Source organism: Neodiprion fabricii, chromosome 4 (genome assembly GCF_021155785.1).
Source record: "Neodiprion fabricii isolate iyNeoFabr1 chromosome 4, iyNeoFabr1.1, whole genome shotgun sequence".
Taxonomy (NCBI): Eukaryota; Metazoa; Arthropoda; class Insecta; order Hymenoptera; family Diprionidae; genus Neodiprion; species Neodiprion fabricii.
In genome coordinates, this window is record NC_060242.1 from 1,460,454 (window position 1) to 1,475,141 (window position 14,688).

At 45.5% G+C, this 14,688-nt stretch overlaps 1 protein-coding gene across 2 annotated transcripts in view; it reads left to right on the forward strand.

The window, feature by feature from the left end:
* Nucleotides 1–14,688, forward strand: part of LOC124181000 — a 78,082-nt gene that overhangs the window by 30,290 nt on the left and 33,104 nt on the right. For both annotated transcript variants that reach the window (XM_046567049.1, XM_046567050.1), the window contains exons 2-5: nt 8,703–8,947; nt 10,185–10,411; nt 11,275–11,576; nt 11,670–11,947. In XM_046567049.1, coding sequence (XP_046423005.1) covers nt 8,703–8,947; nt 10,185–10,411; nt 11,275–11,576; nt 11,670–11,947 — 1,052 coding nt within the window. The remainder of the gene's footprint in view (nt 1–8,702; nt 8,948–10,184; nt 10,412–11,274; nt 11,577–11,669; nt 11,948–14,688) is intronic.

Genomic DNA, 14,688 nt, shown 5'->3' on the forward strand with positions numbered 1-14,688 from the left:
TCCCTCTTCTTCTCTCTATTCCTTTTTGTTTTCTTTTTCAAGTGTTTACTTCGTAGAATAACCGGCGGAAGTTGCGCGTCGATTAACCGCGATGATGAACAAACTTTTTTCGGCATCAGAGTTCACCAACGTATTCGCTTCTATGATATGGTATTTAATTCAGCGAATTTAACGTAGAATAAGAAAAAGTACCTCCTAAATCTCTTCGTGCGTAACTGAAACCGGATTGTACGAATTCAGGTGGGTCGGCTTAAGCTGACGCCTTGCGTGGTGTATTCGTATGCGATTTTATTCAGATGCCTTGCACGCTCTTACGGAAGATTCTCGGCTATTTCGTCACATAGATACCTCGAGTCGTGACGAGTCGGAAAAATTAGCCGTCGAATATACGACGTGAAGGGTATGAAGCTTGTTACCGTTTACGAGAACTCGTATTTTTTTTGTAGCACGCCTATTACAGGCACGCACTACATATAATACGCACCGTAGGAGAGTATATGAATCAAATCTAGGAACCCGAATCCTCTATTTGCCTAACTGTATCGCAGCGCTGAATCTCCGCGGATGAGAGCTCTGCAGAAAGAAGAGGAACGAACGGGTGTCGAGAGTCTGTGTGTATACTCACCTGACGCCGAAGAAGTAGCACCTATAAATACGGGTTTAGAAGATGAGGCGGCGGGGCGTGATGATTTTGTGAACAAACTGCAGAAACTCACCTTCTTTTTCTTCATCTTTATCTTCTTCTTACCGAGGAGGAGGTATAAACGTCGCACCGGTAAACTAACACGTCAATAAATAAATAAAAACCGACGGTACAGTGTGGTAGGCAGGTATGCTTTTGCTGCTGCTACTTCTGGTTCTGAGCACGACCTCATCCTTTGCTCGGTGTGATCGTAAAGTAAACTTCGTCGTTGAATCGCTCCCGATGATGCGGCGGTGGCAGTCGAGCTGCATCACGTGCGTCTTCTGAAAGCCGCGGACGTGTGATAAAAAAAAAATATATAAAATAAGAATAATAATAATAAATAAAAGGAAAAAAAGATACGAAGGGAAATAAAACACACGAGTAAAATTGTTTGGAAATAGATGTGCGAGAAATTGAACCAACAGCCTGAGCATTGTTCGCCCCGTACCTCGCTGCACCACCCCGGAGATGGACGGACGTTCTGGTCGGACCGATTTGGTGGACGCCTTAGAAAACCTTCTCTTCTCTTCGCGAAGGTACACCCAGGGTGTGAAATCTCGTAACGACGTGTTAAAATCAACTAACATCGCTCACGTGTTACAGCTATCGTTAACAACGGTAAGCCTCTTATAGATTGCTACACCTTTCTCTTACCATTACTAACTGGCTACAAAGCAGAACTCATTTGTCGTCTCGGTACCGCCGTGGAACGTTTGCGCCTAAGGGGTCATCTTACGTCTTGGTCCAAGTAGGTACGATTGTCTGGTCGCATTTTTCGACATTGCGCCAATAATACTCGAGGAACGCGGTAGGATTGCCGTGTATTCGGACTGTGTTCGAAAACGTCGACTTGTCGATTAAAAAATTCGAATTAGGGAGTCTCGTGCGGAGTTGATCGGAATCGCGTACGTAATTAATTCGGCGGTCCCGTTTTCCGCTACCACAAAGTTTTCCCCGTGTTGAAAAGTCTGCACGCCAGCCGATGAAACGTGCGTGTTTCACTGTGCGCAATAGAGCCGTTTTTGTACCCAGGACATGTACCTGTGCTTGAACGGCTTTTTAATTAGGTACCCACTTGTGTTAAAGTCGACCAAATGAACGAACGAACGAACGAACCAACTCCATATAGAAGCGGCGGTAGCTACACGGCTGGTGGTGGTGGACTAGCCCGAACACGTTCAGCAAATATCATAACCGTCGGAGCTTTCGACTCCTGGTTATAGTAGTCCGTCGAGTTATTTGCTTGCCCGACGCGGGCTTTGCCCTGTGAATATTTGACCAGCCTGAAAAACGGTATGGAATGGATCCCGTGTGTAATACTCATCACCGGCTCTCCGCATATGTTGTGCCACGTTATACTTATATTTGTATGCGAAACGTAGATCATGCCTGCATCTGTACGAGTTGACGGCGTGTTCTAATGCACGCACCCATTTGCCTCTGTGTTCGTTCGTGTGCGTAAGCAAATATGCATATACGAATTATGTACGCCATATAGTGCAGTGTGTAAGTATATTACGCACCTGTTCAAGTATACCAAGTATACCTAACTGCGATCAAGTATTATGTATGTACACGTCTGTCGAGAGACGGATAGCAGGCAGAGAGACCGGGTGCTGCTGCGGAGTAAGTATAAGAAAAACACCGAGTCGTAAGCCCTGCAGAGTTACGTAGAGCCAGTGACAAACGACCCAGGTGTCATTTCTCTGATTTCGTTGCCCACGGCTCTCGATTTGCAGCGAGTATGACCGCGATGGATACCGCAGGTAACGTTCGTGTCCGAAAAGACACGAGTACCTGTATCCTACATCTTGTATCCTCGCGTGGCGCGATGTCGTCGACACTGCGATTCTCCACTCTGTGGTACGCGTGATTATCACTGAGCTTACGTAGCTCCAGAATTTTGCAGTTTGTTGGATACCAGCTGCATTGTGCGTACCCGAAGCTATAATCACGGTTCAATCAACCCCGCATGATCTCTTCGTCTCGTCGGCAGCTGCTGCACCGGCAGGAGTGACCGCAAACTACGAAGCGGATCACAGGAACGTCAGTTGAACGAGTATCGCTGAGTGGCAAGTCGTGTCGCGTGCCCCAAGGGCCGACCTTTTTGTGCCGTTTAATTGCGATCCCAAGTTACCCGCGTTGTTATCTCGCCCTGCTTCGGACCGGGTGCAGGTATGTCTTGCTGCTGGATCGCAAGTCGCGCTTCTTCTCCATCCTCCGTAGCAAACACACTGTCTCCCTTCTTTCTCTTTTCTTTCTTATCCTCGTTCTCTCGACGAGTGAATATATCAAATCGCGGACCCGTTGCTGCCGAAGGAGAAAAGGGGAAAGAAGAAAATCAAGATGAAGAAGAAGGAGAAGAAGAAGTAGAAGCACACGTGGACAGATGAAAGAGGAATTGCAATTTGTTCGGTTTTCCAATATATCTAAGAAATGGAGGAAGTAAAAAGGAAGACAAGATTCCGTCCCATTCAATGCGTTTCGACATCCGACCTGACGTGTGTTATATTCGTATGACATACCTCCTCTACACACGTATAATACATTACCAACTTTACGGATCTTATTACATATGAACTGCCGACAGACAGCTGGACGACGATGTCGAACAGCGTTGATGGGAGTAAGCAAAAGAAGAGCTTTGCCACGGTTGACGGACTCTGGCGTTGAGGGTCCGCTTCTTCTAACCACGAACCAACCTAATCGTTGATTCCGTACAAGGCGTGCCTTAAGCCTACGCGGTTATTTCTAGTTTACACACACGCACACACACACCGTACACAAATCGCCCCAGCAGCTAACCGATTTTAAAAATATATTTATCTCGAGTTTTTTTCCCGCGTTTAGGTCTACACGATGTGCATACAGCTACGCATATTATCGCCTTTTATGCCCATTTACGAAACACGCTTCAAGAAGGACTGAAAAATCCTACTAAAGTGACTCGAATTTTATTCAAATATTTATCGTTCAGACGAATGTCCCCTCGTTCATCGGGATAACTTTGTGAACCATGGGTCGAAAAGTTGAATGATTTATCACATCGTCGATGTTGGCGCGAGTATTTCCGAGTGACTTGTTCCCGTTGTAACTTTAATGTGACTTGTAACCGAAACGACGGAGTGTTGACGGGCTGCTGGTGTAATTTTGGGTACGACGTGTCCTCGTGCCTTGTATATCTCATACGCGGGTACCTGCATATATACGAAACGCGGCAATATCGTCATCGTCATCGGATTCTCTGACCAACACGCGGCCATCGATACCTGTACCACAGTATGCGCAGCGACGCGTTATCGCTTGTGCAGGTTGTCTGCTCGTTAAAATTATTCAAATATCGATGCTACCATTCGATAACCATTCACGCTCTTACGTTCGACCACGCGTCTTTCCTCGATCTCTCCCGTGTATGCCAACGCCGATCGGACAGGCAAACCTTCCGTGCGACGACGACTGCCACGCCAACGCTCTCTGATACTTATATTTCGAAGAAAAAAAAAACGTCAAAAACGATAGAAGGAATTTTATGTACGGACTGACGCGAGGGGAAATCATGAGCGGTAAGAGAAGAGTCGACTTTGACAGCTGATGAGAAAAATAGAAGATGTTCATTGACGATAAATATCGTGTAGCGGAATCGGATCAACGGTCAACTAACTGGAACGAACTTTATGCAAACCGAGTATTCGTTAACCTTGTTCGAAAACGGTAATTTTATCGTCTTATACGGTATAAAGTATGACCTACGACCCATCGTCAATTTCTGACGATCACCACAGCAAAGTGATTACCCGACTTGACCGAGCGGCCATAAATTTTTCCGATTTGTCAAAGCTATCTTGATCGCCATGCGAGCACCATGGTCAATCTGACGCACACCTTGCAGCACCCGCGGGCGGGGGGTGCCATTTTACGACAACAACAATGCCCGAAGGGGCTGCATTCCCGCCTCCAGCAAACTCCGAAAAGACGGTGGAGATAGCTGGTTGGGTTATCTTTGGCGAAGGAAGGCGCCAAGGTGCGCGACCTGATAAGATCGCCGACGGAGTGCAGTTTCGGCTCTGAAGGTAGGGGAGTTCGCCTTGCTCGGCGAAGATTCTGCGCCGTTAACGACTGCCATAAATTATCGGATGTATTCCGAGCGGCTACCGGACACTGACCTTTGTCCCTCTTTCGGATGAATACAAAGCGGGAAACTACCGCAAAGCTACACGTAACACTGGGCAATCGCTGCGGCCAAGAATTACGGGTAATACCGATCCCTCCATTTATTGCCAACATAAATCCTCCCATCCTAGCGCCACTTGTCGTGGATTCCTTGCACAGGATCCTTGAACGAGGAGTGCGCGTTTGTTCAGGGATCAGGGCGGCTGTGTCAGCTCGCGGAACTTTGAAACGGTTGGTCAGGTCTTGGTAAATCGATTGGCGATTCGATCAATTCCGATCACGGTCCGATGGAATGCGGAGAGATATGGTGACGTTTAATTTTTCTTCATTTCTTTAACTTTCTTGATCCTTGTCATTGAGTCGTGGGACAATTTTATTGAACTTCTTGCAACCGAAGTGTTTTTTTTTTTTTTTTTTCACCATACACGGAATTTCATTGAGTAGCTTGATCGTTCATCGTGATTGAAATTTTTATCACCTAGTATATTTTTGTCGAGCCGTTCCTAGAAGAGGTTACAAAAATTTTCACGTATTTGGATTGAGGAAGAGAGAGAGAGAGAGAGAGAAAGAGAACGAGACAGAGAATGAACGCCACGTGTTAGTTTACTACGCAAGGATTATGTCCACCGGGGCGAAACGTTCCTAACAACCTCGGAAAGTTTACGACTCCGAATTACTGCCCAATTATGGAAATTCGTACCGGCTAATGAATCCGTTTCTGCCACCTCGCATTCCCCACGAGAAGCATATAATTTTTTTCATCTATGTACGGATGATAACTTACATAACGAGAAAATTTGATTATTTATCCATTCGTGGATCGATCTCGCAACCATTCCGAGCTTCTCGTTTCGTTCTCTTCCTATTTCTCTCTCTCTCTCCCCCTCTTGGTGAAATCTATATTTTATTTGATTGGAGAAAATATACCTATCGTTTCGATTACCGGCTGCATGAAAAAGAGTGTGACGACGTCGAGTGGATCTTTGAGTAGGCGCGGTCGCGTGTGGTGCGCAACAAGAAAGACGTCGGATATACCGAAGTAGCTACCATACAATCCCACGCAAGTTGTGTTCGGGTAATACGAGGTGTGTTTAACCGAAACGTGCACCTGCTATTAACGCTATTTAAATGATATTCGGGCTCATTGCGAACGTGACTATAGAACCGATGGATGCCCGCCTAGAACCACTCGGCGACTTCACTGGTTTACCCGCGCGTGTGTATCCGAGAGCTGGTGAAATAATCATAATTATTCTTCACCGTTCCGAGGAGCCACTTTGTACGTAAATAGTTTAAACATCTTGTCGTCTTGCAGTGCTACTCTGCAACTACTTGCCAGTTGTCAACCACATCGAACTCCCGGATGAGTATGAGAGAGTTAAGTAAACAGGTGACAAAAAACTATGACAAATAAGTCCACCTGCTTTACGCGGGACAGGTTTTTGAAACGTAGACAAGAAGGAAAGAGAAAAAATGATTTCAAAACATTTTCGCTGTTCATCCCTATAACTGATTCAATTGAAATGTTCAAGTGAAAAAGCGTTCACTGAGGAGACTTGCTTGCGTAATTAGTTTTCTGGGCGAACTCAGGTTCTCAGACTTGTTTTAGTTTATTGACAATCAACAATTCATGGTAGTTCTAGGTATACAAAAATCTACCAATCATAATATTTGGAGTAAATAACTCAATCTTATATGAACACGTAGGTATGTGAAGTTTTTACAATTAACCAGTCACGATAAATACTGGTGAAAACTTGTGCAGCGATGATGATTAGGTTACGAAATTATTGTGTGGGTACAGTACAAGTTTATATTTTCTGCATCAGGCGTATAAATCTATACTTTGGGAATTTTTGACTGCTGAAAATTTCATACATGCCACCCATGCGGTATCATCCGCGATGTAACAGTATATCGTATTAAAATACACCTGACCGGGGTGAAAAATAAAACTGAAATTTTAATGCGTGAGTGAGATATCCAAGAGAGATACGATGTCATTTCTTTCTTCGCGTACCGCGGCTGCGGACATTGGATCCTGATATAATGTGAAATAAGAAGAAGGAGAAAGCAAAGTGAGGAAAAATGAAGAAACGAATGGGAAAAAACGAGTGAAAAGCACTAAACCAACTTTACGCGCTGCGCAAGTTTATTGCCTTGTGAGACTTTGAGCGTGCGCGCCTTCGGGCGTCGCCGAGGATGCAGTTTTTTAGTTTTATAACAGGTATTCAGGTGCCTGTACTGTACACGCAGGATAACAACGTCTGTCATACTCTCCGAAAATCTGATTACAGCGAGCGAAGTTCTCGGATTGAATTTTTTAATTAGGTGCAGGGCTTATTCACAAGTGCCTAGTAATAGTCAATCGGAAAACGCGGTGCGGAATGAGCGCGGTTTATATCTTCATTTCAGAATATACTATATTACCGCATGCGTGTACGCGCGAGAAACCAAGAAGATCGGCAAAGCGTGTAACGAAGGCCTTCGAATAATTAGGTTCTATTTTATGCGGTGGTATTTTATCCACTCGTTGGCTCATATTCCCCCGCGTGGAGACATTTCCTTGTCATTTATTGGTTTTTAGGTACACGCTCGTCCGTTCATTATACACGCGCATTGCATCCATGGGATACGTGTAGCTACGTACGAAAAAGCGAGTAGAGAACGAAAGAAGGGAGGACAAATTTACAACCGACAAGATTTTAATTACGGTAATTACCCGCGGTGGGAACTTGATTCTGATCTTATTCCTTTGCGCACGTATATTGAAAAACAAACGCAGGCACAGACACTCACACACACACACGCGAGTTGAAACCGAGTCGTGCGCGGTATTAGACGTTAGAAATGTACACACGCACCCGGTCTTACCAATATATACGAGCATGCGCACTTCGTATACTTAGTACTACGCCGATTAATTATCTTTAGAAATTGTCACTGTAAAATTAATTGACTTCTGCATCTCCGAGGCATGATGTTTATACAACCTCATACCGCGGACTCCGAATGCCTTGCTTATCTTTATCTTCGAGTAGATAATAAACTTATTCTCATATGTACGCGTCCATGCTGTACCTTCCTTACGATCCAGCACCTCCGACATTTCTGCTATCTGATTGTCAACCAGGATCATTCGAGTTCTATGCTCAGTCGCGATCGATCTCAGATATATTGTAGAAAATGACAAACAAAAAGAAAAGACAGAGCTGTAGAATTTCTTTTTACCTTAGAAATTCAAGAAAGCTCGCGGCATTTTTGTCCGTAAAGTGCCCTGTATTTGAATCTCTCGGAATTTTTCGCTTCTGGAATGAATCTCATGGATAAGCAGGAAGTGGACTGATCGACAGAAGGCATTGAAGGTCGAAATATGCGGCGGAATAATTAGATACACGTAAACTCTAACCACAAGGCGACCTCTGGATACCAATAAGCGGTCGTTTCTTGCCAACCAAGATCGATACTCAACGACGACGACGGCAGCGGCCATTCGTTACAGTTTGTAATCATTCGAGTCGAACGGTCGACCATATTTTCACTGGTGCATGACGATCCGCACTGCGGTTTAACTCTGCTTCGGAAATACACAGCATCAAAGAATTCAGAGCGATGTACACGGTACATCTGCCTCAACGGTAGTCAATCTCCTTGTTCTCATGTATTATAATGCAAGTATGACGAATGAACAGAACCAGGTTTTGACATGTGGAAACTCAAAGCCAGCTTGAACGAAGGTGTGCGACGGATGACTGCAGTTGGAAACGTGAACGATTCTGTTCCCTCCTCACTTTATCCTGCGTCCAGCGTAAAATTAGCTGCAATTAAGGGTTTTTTATCGTTTCAGGTGAGGTGGCGGGTGAGACCGTATCCTCGGGTGGCGGTACTCGAGTTGGGGACCGCGGTGAAGCGGCCGATCTAGCAACTCACACGGAGACGAACGACGGTGACACCCTGGCTGCTAACGCAGCGGTGGACGGCAGGGACGCCCGGGGCGGCAGCCCTCAGGGTGCGCACCTTTCTGGAGCCGCAACCCCCAGGCCGCCTCGAGGTCGCAGGCGGCAGAACCAAAACGGACTCGACACCGCTCAGGTGAGAAAACTGTGCTCCAAGTCCATCAGGATTGGTCAAGTCAAACCCCACGATAGTCCACCAGAGGCTGGTGATCGTGCATTAATTTTTGTGCCAGATTTTTTACCCCCAGAATATTCTTTTCATATACTTTTCAGACTTATTGACAGGCCGTTCGAAATCTGGTTTACAGGCTTCTCACTCACAAGGAAGGTATCCCAGGTCGATCTCTCCGATTTAATTTTTTTTGGAATTTTTTTTGGCACGGATTTGTTTTTATCTACTATTAAACACACTTTAAGGGGGTGAAAACGATCCCCAAAGATGGGCACCCGATGGGTTGATCTCTTCATGTGGTAGACGGATTTGAATCAAACCAACGCTGTAATGTTGCTATTCATAGAATCTACCGGCTATTCATATCAGTAAAACATTTCAGCGTTGGCTTCATTCAAATCCATCAAGTGCATTAAGCAATCATCCCGTTGAGTATCCATATTTAGGGGTCATTTTCACCCCCTCCAAGTGTTTAATGGCAGGTAAACAAAAAAAAACGTGTCGCATAGTTTTTACTCTGATACGACACGTTAAAAAATAAATCCAATCGGCAAGATCATGAGATCGACATGGAATACCTTCCTTGTCAGACCGCTGCGAGAGACGAGTAACGATTTGTTTGTTTATTCTGTTGTCTTTTCTGTAGAGTGTGTTTGTATTGTACACGTAGAGAGACTTGCAATGTGTATTGTGGAAAGGACAGTATGTGCACTGAGTGGAAGCAGCGTCAGCATCAGCGTCAGCATCAGCAGCAGCATTATAAGAAGAAGCGAGACTTGCGCGAGACGCTTAGTGTCACGGCGGTGTTGCCCGCGAGGAGTCAACTGTTACGCCACACGCTGCCTTCATTACCATATCTCAGATGCAATCTGTTCGTAGGATTAATGCTAGGAGATATTTCCCTGCTTCTGACTATGTCCGTGCATGTATGTGCTTACCTACCTTGAGGTCTTTCTAAGTGAATCTAGACAGAATTTACCCTGTTACCGGTAGACGGCTGTCGGATAACGTCGGATTATCAACGAACAATAAGTCTAATCTCATGTGCCGGATAAGCATGGCGCTGTGTTGAACGCGTGTCCAATAATCGCCTGAAATTTTCCACCACGGTCCCTATTTCTTACGATTTTTCTTCTTCTTCAACTGATTTTCCCTTTGAAGCGTGAGTAGATGAGAACGGGGCTTGAATTTTGTATTACAGGTAAAAACGGAGCGGCTAACACCCGACAATAATTCGACGTCGTCAAGGAGCGTGACCCCGCTGTCGCTGAGTCATCCAGGTACGCCTCCTAATGCGACGTCACTCGGGGGACCGGAAGGCCCCCAGCCTCCGCATCATCTCAAGCACATGGAGCAGATGATGGGCAGAAACTACAGCGACTTCATGAGGAGTCTCGCAGCGAAGTACAATAACGCCCATCCGAACGAGTAAGCGAGACACACAAGTTATATTCTTATTATCTTTGTCTCTCATTAACTCGTTCGGAGAGTCTTTCAACTTTGGATAAACAGTAATAACAGGCTGAATTATTACGCATTATTTAAATACTCGTTTTCATTCGTTGAGACTTTATTAATCTAGAGCCAAGATCTGCGACGATTTGTCACATTGGGAAAACTGAGAGATATATATATATATATATATATATATATATATATATATATATATATACACACACATTTGTGTATACATCGATAAATCGTGATTGTATAATATAGCTATATCGTTGAGAGATACACGTGAAAAAAGAATAGAGCAAAACAAAATTCAAATTATCCGACATACCCGTTTACTGACACGACGAGGCGAGGTGACAAATCGGGTTTCTCGATCTTATCAGTGGTCTGCACAGTTGGTGACGCCTAATTCCACGGTACAAATATTGTACACATGCATTACACACATATCGCGCGTTGGCCGGCTAGGCGTCGCACGGCTGAACCGTGTCGCACGGGTTTATAATTTCATAATTCGTTCGACAGTGCGCGATCGTATCTGTGAGGCGATATAGCTGCGAGGTACGAGAGACTCGTAGGTACAGATGAAATGTGTGCCTAACTGCACGTAACGCGTGTCTGTAACCGGCAAAGAATTTCAAATGATCGCCAAACGATCACGCAATGGTAATTAGAAAAATTGGAATATCTGTCCACACCTCGCCTGTCGCATTCCGCACGCGATATAAAACGCGTTCCGTGTACGCGCAGCATCGGGAATCTGTCATCGCGGAAAAACCTGTCGTATCTCCTTGCACACATCGTGAACGAGAATATCTTTTTCTCTCTTTCAGCTACTTCAGCACCCCGAGAAACGGGTTTACACCCGGTCTCGATCCGAGGTTTCCGGCTTTCAAGGCCGGATCAGCGCCATTCGTGGGCCTCATGGCACCCCTGGTCGCACCTCAGCCACAAACCGTCCCGACGACCTCACCTCTGTCGAATAACGACGCGAAAGAGCAGAAGCAGGAAACAGTGTTCAACAATCCAGTCTTTCCAGCGATGCTCGATATGTCCTCGACGCAGGCCCTCATCCACATGGTCAGGACCGCCAACGCGGCGCAGAACGTGGCCGAGCTCGAGACTTACCTGAAGGGTGAGTGCCTATTTTTTCTTGACTTGCCTTTGGTCACCTTTCTCGATATCGGAGTTCTGAACCCGTCCTCTTCGCATTTGTCCCGATCACCAGGAGCTAACAAGAGGGACGCGGCTGTGACGAGTCCTCTCGATCTCTCGAATTCCGGGGGATTCGCACCCCGTAAGAGACAGCGGACTGAAATTAAGAGGCCGGAAAGCGTCTCGCCCAAGCCAAAACCAGCCCAACGTACCAGCACACCGCCACCCGTCAGGTGTCCATCATTGTGCGGTCACATGCCTTGCGGCGATGGTCAGTCCGTCAACAGGTGGTCCGTCGACGATGTCGTCAACTACGTCTCGTCCATCGATATATGCTCCGAGTATGCCCAGGTGAGTTTCTCCACCACTATTATCTTAGCTATTCTTGTTCGTAACATTCCATGAACTTCGCATGTCACGCGTCGACAGACAACCTAAACGTTAACCACCGACTGTATATACAGCTCGACTACTTTGCACTTACTAGAAATCAGTCCAAGTCCCCATGGTGTGATCAGTAGTGTGCGTCGTGGAAAATCGCGATTACTGTTACGGCTATGCGGACGATATTTCGATTTATCCTCGATCGGGGAATAGGCAGTACTCGATGCAGCTGCGGAGTAGGTATTTCAGCGCATAAAGTAGTGCCGCGGGTATAGACACATCAGTCAATTGGACAGGAGCAGGAAGACGTACGGGTCCATTCCGTCGACGTCGCGGTCCCAGGGAGCGTTGTAATGACCCTGCTGCATGCAGTGGGGACTTGCAGCGATGCCTTCAACATCCCGACGTGTTCTTACCTTCCGGACACCTCGGATACACGAGACTTAGTCCCCGACTCGCTTTCTCTCGAACATACAGGGACCTCGGCATAGCGAGATTGTACCGGTGAAATTTCCCTGTCGTCTAGGTTCCATGCATGCGCCATATATAACACGCGCCGCAGTCGGCTGCCGCATGTGCAGAAATTGTGATACAGTTTTTATTATCGGTTTATTCGCGGTCTTTCGTGCTTCGGTTGTAACAAAAGTAAGAAAATAGCAAGAAGAAAAAAACGAACTTATTTCTGTGGCAGATACTCTGCAGTTTAAAGACGTAGACACGACGACATGATAGAAAATACGGAAATAAAGAGATTCGTTGGTTGACTGTTTGACACATGTTTTGTAAGGTTGAACATTGCCTAGAGAGTTGAAATCGCGCCTTGGAAAAGATTGACAGCTCTTACGGTAGTATGGTATCAATTTATTTGCAAATAGACGCGAAGAAAATTGAGGAAAAAAAATAATGTAAAAAGTACAAGTCATTTCCGTTTTTGAAATGAAAAAGTTCTGGAAACTCTACACTACGCATCCTTGCAGGTATCATCTGCCCAAGTGACACATTAGGCTATTCGTTGTAATTAGGTATGCTAATTAGACAATTTAACGGGACACGTGCTAGGCCGATAAAATTTACGATTAAGAAAATAGATTTTTTACCTGATAAAATCTGGCATAAACATGTGCGTTGAGAATCGTCGCTTGGTTGCGAATCGAAGCGTGTTAAAATTCGTCCATGAACATTGTTCATCGATCGTTATACACCATTACCGAGAGTTTCTGAAGTCAGCCTGAAACGTGTCTCACCAATACTGTGCAATACTCGCCAGAGATAAAAAAATATCTCAATTGTTCATTTTGCTCGAGTTTCCCCCTGTGGAGGTGTTTGCAGGATAAGAGAACTGAGCCCCGTCACTTTCTCGGATACCGTTGCATGCGGTCGGTGTTATATTTAATCGCGGAGCACCTGGTCGGTCTGCGTCCTTGTATTGTCACTCGAAGAAAAAAGATATTAGGTGAAAAAAAAAGAGGGGAGAACAACAAAGACGTCGGCACAGAGGTTCGTGTAGCACAACGTGTAGCCAATCGGTTGCGTGATCGCGCGTGTATAATAAAATCTATTCCACGATGTGTGGATACTTGGATAGCTTGTAGGGGGGGTTACACAACCGATCTATCTCGAGAGGTTTATACCCACTCTCAGCACCAATGTGACGACTCGAACGGAGTCTCGAGTTCGCTTCAATCCACTCCACTCCGCTCGACTCTAGTCGAGCGAGAGATCCAGTTAAGGATTTTGTCTACTAAATCAAGTCTCGCAAGATTCAACTTTCCCCGCCGTGGTTCATCCCGTCGTATATATACGTATGTATGAACGTATATACATACTTACTAAATAAAACTTGAGAATTGTGCAACGGTCTGCTAAACTCTTCTCTTCCTCCTACCGTCATCTCCGCTAAGGTAATCTCTTCGGGCGACATTGCGCTTCTACCAAACCCTGCTTCACGCTACTACCTATCACGGATTTCCCGTCCAAAGTCCAAGAAACATTCGCATTCGTTCTCTGCTGATGCGCGAAAAGGTTATTTTTCATTTTTTTGAAAAGCACATTTTTTACATCCAGCAACTTTTTGTTACGTTAAATGAACGGCTTAGACTCCTCAGATCATTATTGAGGGTTACCAAATACAGATCGGGGTACTTGAAGGAAATGGTTTCATTATCGTTTTTCATTGGAATCAATGTCGAGCAAAGACGTGTAACGAAGTTCCGTAATTGAGAAACTAAAAAGCGATAGGATATCAAGGTGCGCCACCGGGTACGCTTTGACGGTGGAAAAGGGTTTCAATTCCGTATCCGTTTCTCGGCCTCTTCCCATACGAGTTCGTCCCGTTTGTTGGGTGATCGACTGGCGCACGTCGCGTAGGGTATACCTACCCATACTTTCTAACGAGCAAGAGCAGAGCATGATCTGAACCAAGTTGACCTCTTGTTACATCGAAGTTAACATGTAACACCTTCACACACGTACCACACTCTGCAACGGGCTTGCCGCAGCAATCAATTAATCATTAATAAGCGATAATCGTGAGTCGAGACAAAGCACGACGCTTTGCATTACATTGCATAGCATCGCATAACATCGCATCGCGGCAGCCGATGGGAAGAAAATATTCATTAGCCGATTTCAATACTATATCTACACCTCCATTCCTCTTCTTCATCATGGACCGAGCTCATCTTGCTTTCGTCCGATTAATTCGGCTG